Source organism: Gavia stellata, chromosome 13 (assembly GCF_030936135.1).
Source record: "Gavia stellata isolate bGavSte3 chromosome 13, bGavSte3.hap2, whole genome shotgun sequence".
Classification (NCBI taxonomy): Eukaryota; Metazoa; Chordata; class Aves; order Gaviiformes; family Gaviidae; genus Gavia; species Gavia stellata.
Window position 1 is genome coordinate 12,834,023 of NC_082606.1, and position 11,262 is coordinate 12,845,284.

Genomic DNA, 11,262 nt, shown 5'->3' on the forward strand with positions numbered 1-11,262 from the left:
CATTTTGTTTCAGAAGCAACTACTAAGTGCATAAATCAAAGTGCATGCAAAGACGTATGAATGCAATTCCTCAAAGACTTCACCCACACAGTACAAATGGAGTGACAAGTGCAGATGAACAGAACTAACAGGACTGATCATGCCACCGGTTTGTAACCACAAGCAAACAAAAAGAATTAGACAAGAAAGATTTGTCAAATGCTAAAGAATTTGGGGGAAGGTTCCTACACTTTTCCTAATCCTTACAACAGAGCACTTGTGATACTAACTTATGCTCTAATTGCTCTCAAGTATTGAGATTTATTCTAGCCTGCATCCCCTAAAAAATCAGCACTTTGCCATTGACATCAGTAAATGCAGCATCGGACCTTAAATAGTTAATATAAAGTAATACATGAATTTGATCAGGCAATCTAAAGGCAAACATTGCAAATATTGCAAGACCAAACTTAATTTTATTTTGGAGTGCAACTTTTTCATGTTTATTCAACCTTTCACATCAAAAAGCTAAACAAAGCTTTATCGAAATTGACCTTTGATAACCAAACTTGATTCTAAATATAAATTTAAGTCATGCTGAAACATGAGATTTTCAATCAGTTGCCTATTAATGGAAGCACACCCCTTCAAAAGAAACCAAGATTTGTACAGAAGTCTCTTTTGTAGCTATCCCCTAGTTTCAATTTACAAAATGTTTTGCAGTAGCTCATTACATATTTCAATCCAACAATTACAACTCTTTCAAGACAGCATATACGCTGAAGCGATCCTTTGTTTCCTATATAAAAGCTACTGTAGTCATCAACAGCTGCAAAGACAGAAGATGACACAAGCAGGAACAGACTGGTAAACTTTGTCCTATAGTTATAGCACTGTATGCTTAATCTTAGAAAAGTTTTTGTTCATTGTAGCTTAATGTCATTCAGCATTTTCCATTAAATAGGATCTCTGTCAGCTTGCTCTCTTCTAAGAGAGCACTTGGATATCAATCTTACCATTTACAGGGTGAGAAAATAGACACAGATGTCACATTTCAGAGGGCTATAATAAAATCAGCTGGTTTACTGTCTCAAAGTCTGGAAACAAGAAGTCTCATGACAAATGTAAGATAAAAACATAGCTGAAAACTTTTTTTGTTTTAGAAAACCAATCCTGCTTTGAATTTTGGATTTCGTAATTTAAAAGTCATTTTTGTAGTAAGACAGGTCACATTTCATCTATTTTAAGAGAAACTTTACAAATATGGAAGTCATTGTTTCTATAATTAGTTGCCTGTAAGTGGCAGATACTTCAGGAATGGTAAATATGCAGTCCAACTGGAAACACCAGCAGCAGACCATTTAACAAAGCACAAAATTTAATCCTCCCTATTTAGATTAAACACAGTAATTTCAATGCAACACTTAAAGCAAATACACTATGAAGTTAGTCTTTCCCTTTTCCCTCAGCTCATAATAAGGGAACCATGCGTAATTCTCTTCCCTTTCACAAAGAAAGTACTGTGCTCAGAATATAACAAAGCTAAGTATTAAGATTTTTTACGTATATGCAGAAAATGAGCAAGTGGCACAACATGACAAGTTGGCATGTTTAAACTCAAAACCAGAATATTCTAGAAAAAAAGGGGAAAAATAAAATTTAATATTTACAGTTACAAAGCTTGTCCAAAGATTAAAAAAAGCTACCAACAGGATCCTCTTCACTTATCTAGTTTACAGCGCTTAACAGTACAAACTTCTAAACTCACACCATCAGTGTGAAGTAGTAATATTTGAGTGCTTTGTAGCTTATGTACTAATACAAACCATTCATGTAAATCAGCTTCCTCATCTCCACAAACAAGTCAATGATAAATAAATTTGTGATCAAAAAGTTAAGATCTTTGTATATCTTATCAATAACATTCAAATTCACCGGGGAACATCTTCTATAGTAAGATAATGCAAAACTCTCACAAAACCCAAATTCTTCTGCACTTTCAAGGTTCAAGAGAAAGTAGCATGCAAAACATATAGCACAGGAAAACTGACCTTTTCCAGTTTGTCTCAGTTGAAAATTCTGTCATGGGTAAGAAACACTGAAGGAAACTGGATAGGCTAAAGAACACAAGACATTGATCTAGACCTACTTCCATGGCAAGCATATTATCAAGCCAACTGTTGAACGGTCAAAAATAGTAGAGGCAAGCAGAACAGGCTGTCTTTAAGCAATACTAATACAAAACACAGATCACTGATTTTGCAACTTCACCTGATTTCTCAACTGCACTAATAGAACCAAATGTCTTAATCTAGGGCAAGACAGATGTATAACACTTAGAAAAATCAAAGCACAGCAGTACCTTTGAGAGGGGAAGTTGTTTCTCTTTAGTTTTCTACCACAATCAGCTTCAATAGGAAGAGTGCCAGAGGTCACGTGCTGATTTTTTTCTCTTGCAGGAAAATAACCTACACTTAACTGCTGAAACCCATACTCTTTTTAATGGGAACAGTTTCAGTTCTGGCATAGATAGAAGCAAACTTCCACACCCACTACAAAAATCACAACACGTCCTATCATAAAATAATTAAACAGCTTTATTATATTTTCTATGTCAGCTGCCAAAATGTCACTGAGCATATTATAGCAAGCAAAGTCATACCAGAATTTAAGTAACAGAAGCCTGAAGGGCAATCTACAAGTGATGTCTTTTTGCCATTTAGGTGTCCAAATGTTCTTGGTGCATGACATCTCATACTGATTTACTGAGCCAACACTGCAAAACTCTGTTCAAATACATTCTCCATCAAAAGCGTTTGTGATGCCCCTTTACTCTTGAAGTACTATACTTTAAACATAGCACAACAGTCCTACTCCCTCATATTCTAATTCCACAGGAGTTATTCCTATCAGCACGTACAGTTACCATACTGTGGCTAAGCAAGCATTCTGGGGGAAAGAGGAGAAGAGGTTAAGTACTGTTAACGCACATCTGCATGCTTTAATATTAATTTATCAGATGCTATGCAATACAGGTGCAGAAAGGAACTCAAACCAAAGAAAAGATTGAACAGCACCCAAACCTAATGCAACCTTACCAAACACTTACACTGGTAAAGGAGATTACACTCAATTCTTACAGCACAAAAGGTTCAAACCCTAAACATTTAGGGAGCTCCTAATCAAGATGCTACTGTATAATGAGAAGACAAAAGCAACAAGATAGTTGAATCATTTTAGAAACTCATCAGGTATTAATTATTTGTCTGCCTAGAAGCCTTACTAGTCCTTACAACAGGACTAGATAGGTTGCAAACAGCATAAACAAGAACATGGTTCCTGCTTCAAAGAGCTTAACTGCACCGTCAAGTTGAAATACTGCACTTAGTTAAGATAATCACACAAACAGAGCCAACACTTTACACTGTGAATAACACAATGATTCTCAGTTTTTATGAGCTATTTCCAGCAAATAAAAAGAGAATGGTTTGATAGGGGCATGTGCGTGAACCTCCGGTAACAAAGAGCTCAAGCAACAAGGAATAAATATTTCACAAGTGTACGACAGTACTAATTACAGATGAACCAAAGGGGGTTCCACAACAAACTCCAAGATTTTAAAGCAAGAAGTACAGCAGACTAGACTAATGTATATTTTACAGAATAAGATCAAGTTTTTCTACATGAAGGCAAATAAGAAAGCATGAAAAAAAGCGAATGTAAAATCATTATCACACCAGAAAGCCTAGTAAGAAAGACACAGTGGGAGCCACACTGTAGGAAGTTAGTGAACAGTGTCTCTTACTTAGACATATGTACAAAACGAAAAGCAATGTATCTTTACAGAGTGCATTATTACTCAGTATCTACTTTGCTAGAGGAGCTTGTGTTATTTTATTGATAAACCCTACTATTAGAACCCCTGGAGATGCCAAAGCTGAAAACTACAAAAAAGCAGTAACTCATGAATTTTCAACACTTTCTGCTGAAGCAGAAGGTAAAAGTAAGATCAGGTTGTTATGGATGGTAACATTCATTTCAGGCATATCTTTTAGAACTACCTCCTGATGATGAAACATTTTATTGCATATATGTAACAAATCATATGAACTCTTAAGTCCCAGCTTAAGCTTCTTCATACCTACAGTTTGAAGGGTCTTAAGAATAATGCAAACTGATTACCTTGACAAAGCCAAGTTAAATATTGAAGGAAAAAAATAGCGACTTGTAGAATTATTGAGCTATACCCAACTCTCTGCCACTCAGCTAACCAGCTGATACCATCAGCTACATCCTAACACTGAAAACTTCAACCTAAACCTGATATTTACACTATTTCAACAAGAGTCACACGTCTCTCACGTTGCAAAGTTCTCAAGAAGCCCGTAGAAGTCTCTTCTAACGACCAGGCAGGTTTAATTTAAATGTCACTAACTGCAATTATTCCCTAAGCTCAAAACAAAGCCTGAAGGAACAGGAGGGTGAAGGCCAAAACGGAGCTTGACATCCCTTTGCGAATAGCAAGGGGAGACGGTCACAGCTTTCCTCTGCACCCAGACAGACCAAGCTCGGCTCTGCCGGGCTCGGGCTCGGGCTCGGGCTCGGGCTCGGGCACGGCCTGACACCTCTCGCCGGAGGCCAGCGCCCAGCCTCCCGCCCGGGAGAGGGGACGGCGGCCGCCTTACCAACCCGGCAATCGCACGCCGAGCTCCCGCTTCCAGCCTTGAAAACGCCCCGTCTGAAGCCTCCTGGGGGCCGTTCTTCGGCGGGGAGGTACGGCAGCCCCCGCTCACGACCGGTCCCCGTCCTCCCCCCGAGCCACCGCCGGCCTCGGCAGGCCGCGGGCCGCGCCCTGCCCCTCCGCTCGGCGGCCCGGGGCCGCTGCCTGACGGGACGGGCCTGAGACGCGCGTCTGACAGAGCCGGGCCGCCGCCCCGGCGCTCCCCCCCCTCTCCCCACCCGGCCGCTCGCCCCCCTCCCTCACCGCGGCGCCGGGGCGTCGCTGTCCCCTCCCGCCGCAGCTGTTTACGGTCTCCTCAGCGCCGAGCCCGCCCCCCACACCTTGTCGGCTTTGTCCATGGCTCCAGCTGGGCTGGGCGGCGGCTCTAATAAGGACGGCGGAGAGTCCGAGCCGCCTCCTCCATGGCGCTCGCTTCCCCCACCAGGCTCCCGCACACACCCGGAGCGGTGCTGGCCCCGCTCGCAGCTATCACGGAAACCGAGCCCGGCTACGCCACGGCTGGGGGCGGGGAGGAGAGGGGGGACGGCGGCGGGGCGAGGGCGGCGGGGCGGGATCATCTGGGACGGAAGCCGGGCGGGCCCAAGCCGCGCGGAACGCCTTCGCCGGAGCGGCGGCGCCGGGCGCGCTCTCCCCCCTCCCGCGCGTGGTGGTCGTGGCGGGCGTCCGCTTCCCGGTGGGCCGCCGGGCCGTGTTCTGGCCACCCGAGCAAGCGAGGCTGTGACTTAAACGTTAAAGAAATGGTCAGAAGTACACGGGGAGCGGGGCCGCGTGATTCCCTCCGTCCGAGGCCGTCGCGTACGCGGCGCTTCTCCCTGCGGCGTGCGAGGCCGGCAGGTGCATTGCGGGGCCCGGCCTCCACAGAGGCGGTGTCGGGGGAGTCTCAGGCCGACTGTCCTTGAAATTATCTGGAACATCGAAGGAAAAAAAAAAAAAATTGTGATTTATTTAGAGGCAGAAATCTAAAAATGTCACGCAAATGTCTTGAGCACAGGGCCGGGCCCCGCCGCGGCCTGGCACTGCCGCCGGCCCTTCAGTACCCAGCCCGGCCCCAGCAGCTGAAACCCGTCAGGTCGTGTGTGTAAGTGACCCGCTCACGGCCACTACAGGAGGGAAGTTTTAAGACGTGGGTTTAAGTTTTAAGCCCTGGTTTTAACTTATGTTTAATTATCGTGAGTAATGCCAGCAAAGTCTATGAGACTGGGGGGGATAGGAAACGAGTGTACAAGCCGGTGCTGCGTAACAACGTATGCTCCCATACCTGTGTTCCGTACGTAATGTTCCTACATTTCATTAAGCTAGTATGTCTGGTGCCTTGGGTTTAATGGAAATCGAGCATGATTTATTTACAACTTGGTTGATAATGTTGTATCAACATTCCTAAATCATAGCAGGGGGGTGGGGGGGAGAAAAGTAGAATTAGACTAAGTACATTTATCAAAGAAAAATGCAAAGGCTATGCTGGAGCAGACTCTTGAGCACTTCCAGGTAAAATACATTTATAAAATGTATTAATACAAGAAGCAGGTTTCTGCTTGATAGAGGTTCTTGTGAGGAATAAATAGCCGAGTTAAGGGAAAAAGTAAGCGAGCCTGTATCTGAATTTGACAGAGATAAAACTACCAAAATGTCTCTACAGAGCTATCTTGCTAGAGCTTCCTAGATTTCACCTTTATAATTATTTAATCTTTCCAGATTCCTGTTCATTACACTATGTAACAATTTCTTCTACTTTATAAAAATTCTGTTTCTTGGATTAATTCACATAAGCCCTTTGTATTTTCCTAAGAATTGCTCTTCACCATTAAAACTTCATATGTAACATATGGTATTATGAAGGTGGCTATTACATTGCACAGTAAGATCTCATCTTGCAAACAGACGACACGAACAGAGAACTTGTGCAGACTGTCACTGCCTTCTGTGCTATTCTATCCACATCAGCAGAATCACTATCCAAGCGTAACTTTTGCCTAGACATCCACAACATTACCTGTGTTCTGTGACTTAAGTTTTCAGGGGGTTGCAGCCAACAAAATCATAGGTCCCATGGATCATATGGGAAAGGGAGGGGGTGAAGTTGTAATCCCAATTAAATTTCACTATACGATTTCTATTAACTTCAGTGAGGACAGTGTTTCACTACAAAAGAAGAGAACAGGAGGGCTGCTGCAGCACCCTAATTGCCACAGAAACCTTATCTTAACTGGAGAAGCTGCAGCAGTCGTACATTTTATATGTATTTCTGTATCCCAGCACTTTTCTTGATCAGATTAAATGGTCAGCAGAACTAACGCAAATGTTCATAACCCTAGGAAGCCATTTCAAGGTAGTAACACAAATTAATTTGAGATTATGATGTTATGTTCCCAGGGGCTTTTACACAATGACATTTGTTATTTCAACACAAGAAGTCACAAAAGTAAAACTGGGGATTAAGCTGGTTATATCAAGAGCTTTCAGCTGATGCAATGGAACACCATTTCATCAGTCACTGATGAACTTAAATATAAGATGTAAATCTACAGATAAGTAATTATGAAACATAAAATAAGCCACCTAACCTTAATCTCTGTAAATCAAACAACAAATCTCTACTGAGTGAAATGTATTTTATTCCCAATAGTTCAATGTGTTTTGCTTATTTGTGCAAAATTAGGTTGACTTATTTAAAACCTAGTCACTTTTCATCTCCCAAGTAATGTGGGAGAACTTGCCTGACTAGAAAGAAAACAGCGAAAAGATCCCACTGGAACAACTAGAACAATTGTCGTCTTGTACTAGCACACCAGCATTTTAGTGTGGAATGCAGCTTAATTTGTCCAAATTGGTGCTGACCACGGAATATATATTATGACATTTGCTTAAGATAGTTGCTGTATTTTTAAAAAATAATGACTCATTATGGCAAGACTGTTCATTATGAAATCCTTCTTTTGTTCCCAAGATACATACCAACAGAAAGGTCAAACTTGAAAGGGCTGTTATGCATACTTAAACAACAATAACAAGAAGTTCTAAGATCTAAATTGGGCAGTGATTAAATAGACATCAGATCTACATAAATCTATACAATACACGTAATACAGAAAGTCATGCTGGGTGACCTGAGTGGCCACTCGTGTGAAAAGAACAAGTCTCCCATAAAATTTAACTCTGTGTTATCACCAAAAAGAAAAACATACCAAAGCACTCGGAACCAGTTATGTTAGATCCTCTATCCACAGCTATCGCAACTATGCCAGGCTATCTGGTTACATCATCAGCATCTTGATCAAGTGTTGTGTGAGAGGACTCAACAGCATTACAGTCCTTAAGGAAGCCATAAAATAATTTTAAAAACCCTGTTCAATTTAAACACACTGGTAATTGCAGTAGCTGGTTTTGAATACTCAGTCCTCAGGGTCCAGTTCTCAAATCTGGCAGTTTGTAAGTAATTATTGCTACTTTTTTATTGCAACATGGAATAAATAAGTGAATAGTTTGGAAGCAAAAATGATGCTTGAACCTAGCGGGTGCTGACTGCAATTTTGCTAATAAGTTGTTTGGTTTATTGCTACATCTGCTGGATACTGGAGATACCCTTCCTGAATACAATGGAGGACACTGACCAAGTGGAGAAGAAAATCTAGGTCGACACAAAAATAAAAAATGGAGTCTAACCCAAAATATCTCAGTAGTATGGAAAGGCACTTGGTAATGACTGTATTCAGAATTAAAATCATAGGATTACAAGGAAATCTTAACAGCATATGCGTGGCTACTCATGCTCTCTGCTTACGTAGGCTCTATTTACATCTAGGGGGTAAAAAGCCCTACAAAACATGTAAGGATGTGATTAAGCACATCTCACTGGAATCAAGGCAGCTTCTTATATTGAAAGCTGCATACGTATAAGCTTAATTGCACTGGCATGGAAATATGAAATAAGGGTTGTTCAGTAACACGCCCCTCCACCCTCAAGGTCTAAGCAGGCTGAGAGTGAGGTCCATGGCAGCACCGCCTGAATGTGGACCGCAACAGCACTAGCGAGTTTGGAGGCTGCCACAGTGAGCAAGTGGAAGAGGCTGGAGGAATGAAGCTGACTCCAAAATGACAGTTTTACTGGACTGGGACTAAAATCTTCAGCATAATTATAGAAAAAGACAAGTAGAGAAAGCAAAGTTTATCTTGGCAAATAAAACATTTGTATCTGATGATATGACATGTAGCATCCTGCACAGGCAGCTAAGGGCAGGCGCATCAGGGAACATACTGCAACCAAAGTGGGAAGGTGAGCTGGGAACTAGTCCACGAACCCGAGAATCACGATTCTGATAGCAATATGCGATTGCTACCTGGCAGTAGCCAGAGTGAGCCCAGCACTCCCACTGAGAGCAGCTGCAAAGAGGGAGCAGAGCCAACCAGGACAGATCCTGCCTTGCACCTCTTTGTAATACGGCCAGGAAGGGATTAGCCTTTACTCTTGCTGTAATGCTTACAGCTATTACATCTAAAATTTAGTGCTAAATATGCAATTATTATAATGCAGATGCAGTTTGCAATCTACCTTTCCACAGATGTAGAAGCATATAAGGCAGTGATAATCCTTTCTGTCAATATCTTAATTAACACTTAACTATGATTAGCTGTAACATAGTATTTTACGTGGTTCTCTAATCTGTTTCTAAGACATTTTTAGCACTTTGAAAATAATAAAGTAACAGCTAAACTTTTATTTTTAAAGTCAGTATTAACATCTAGGTATGGAAATTTAGTTCAAATAACTGCTGCATTTTTGAGAAAGCAAGGGGTAGTGTCCCAGGTGATGTCATTTTACTCTTAATCCATACATACACAGTTCCTGCTCAAGTAAATTAATTCCCCACCTCTCAAAAAAAAAAGTAAATGTGAAAATACAATCTTCAAATACAGACATAATGTTTTACAGCTGACAACTTCTGAGTAATTACAAAAATCACAGCGTTTATTTACAGACTACAATTCAAATACCTTCATTGTATTATTCTGCCAGGTGCATTTCAGCTACCTTGCCTTTTTCTGTTTTCCTTTTTTTTTTTTTTCAATGTATTTCTAAGCCTATTTAGAATGAAAGGAAAATGAAATCCTCGCTGCGTCATGGTTTCAGATCCAATCCATTAGAGAAGGACTTTGAGATGAGAAAAGAATGCATTCCTCCAAAGTATGTTTGATAAATAATAATAAAACCCTCTAAAATGCATGCAGACATAGCACCCACATCCTCCCAGATTTCATTTGTATGATGTTCAGTTTTAATGCATAAGCTACCAGCAACTTAAGAGGGGTTTATATATACACAACTTAATCACTATTGTAATCTTACATAAGATTACAACAGCCATTAAAATGTTCTTTTGCAAACAGTGTTACTGGTACCAAGTAAGGTGCCAGCTTGTCTTGTAACAATAGCAACACAAGGTGTATAAAAACATCCAAAAAGTTGTGAAAAGCATGGCTCTGACAATTAATGACAATTTCAGAAAATTAATGATTGGAACTGACATCGGAGAATGCAATGAGGCTGCTTAGCACTTGAACAACCTGAAGTGCAATAATGTTGTTTGAAAAAAAATTCATTCACCCTCTTTCTTCAACTGCTTTTTCACTTCTCCTGAGGAGGTAGAAATGACACCAGAGCCAGATCTACCAGGGACTAAGTGGGCTGGCTATAGCAACTATTAGCAATTTCTGCTGCAGTTGTATAACAACACAGCTCCTCTGTATTTCCCTGCAGAAAATTCTCGTCTTCCAGGTTAAGAATTACGAGAACTCAGAAAAGGGGTAGAATCCCTTAGGGATTATATAAATCTTCATTATGTGCCTAGAGCACAGATGCTAAGGCACTGTATGCATGAGTAAGAAGTAAAGTATGCCAAAACACACAACAATTTATTAGAGGTAGACTGACACTTTTTCGGTCTAAAAACACTGCTAGCCCTCACTATTCAAACTAATAGTCCTTCACTAGTTGGACTAGTCCTACCTACAATTAGTCCCTCACAACAAAAAAATAAAACAAGGGAATTAGATGGATAGGACAAGATTTACTGCAGTATTCCCATTTCCCTCTTGAAAAATCCAAACGTGCCTCCCCAACAGACATAGCTGGGATGGAAAAGGTTACATCAGTTACAACAGACAAAGCCAAGACGACTTTTTTTTTTTTTTTAAGCAATACTAAGTTTACGCAGTTTTTTTTTTTTTCCCCTCCTTTAGAAGAAAGTGGTTGTTCCTTCCCACAGCAAGGGTGGCAGGAAATGGCAGAGAAAGGAAACATGCTGAAATAGCTGTCATTGTCCCCATGGGAAGGAGAACCTTGAAATAGCCATCACAGGCCGCTGTCCCCATGGGAAGAAGAACCTTGCAAGATTGGCTATTGAAATTAAAGTCTCTGGATCTGTAGATAAGGGTCCCAATTACTGTGCAATATTATTAAGTTCAATTTCACATCACCAGATCTTACTGGAATTTTCAAAGTAAAAACTCACAGCACTGTAAGGAAACAAAACACAAACAATGTGCTT

General features: G+C 41.1%; 1 protein-coding gene across 1 annotated transcript in view; it reads right to left on the reverse strand.

Annotated features, from left to right (window-relative positions):
* SECISBP2L (SECIS binding protein 2 like) overlaps window positions 1–5,058 on the reverse strand; it is a 31,019-nt gene extending 25,961 nt beyond the window's left edge. The window contains exon 1 of the mRNA XM_059824124.1: window positions 5,041–5,058. Within this exon, the coding sequence (XP_059680107.1) occupies window positions 5,041–5,058 (18 nt within the window). The remainder of the gene's footprint in view (window positions 1–5,040) is intronic.
* Between the last annotated feature and the right edge of the window lie 6,204 nt (window positions 5,059–11,262).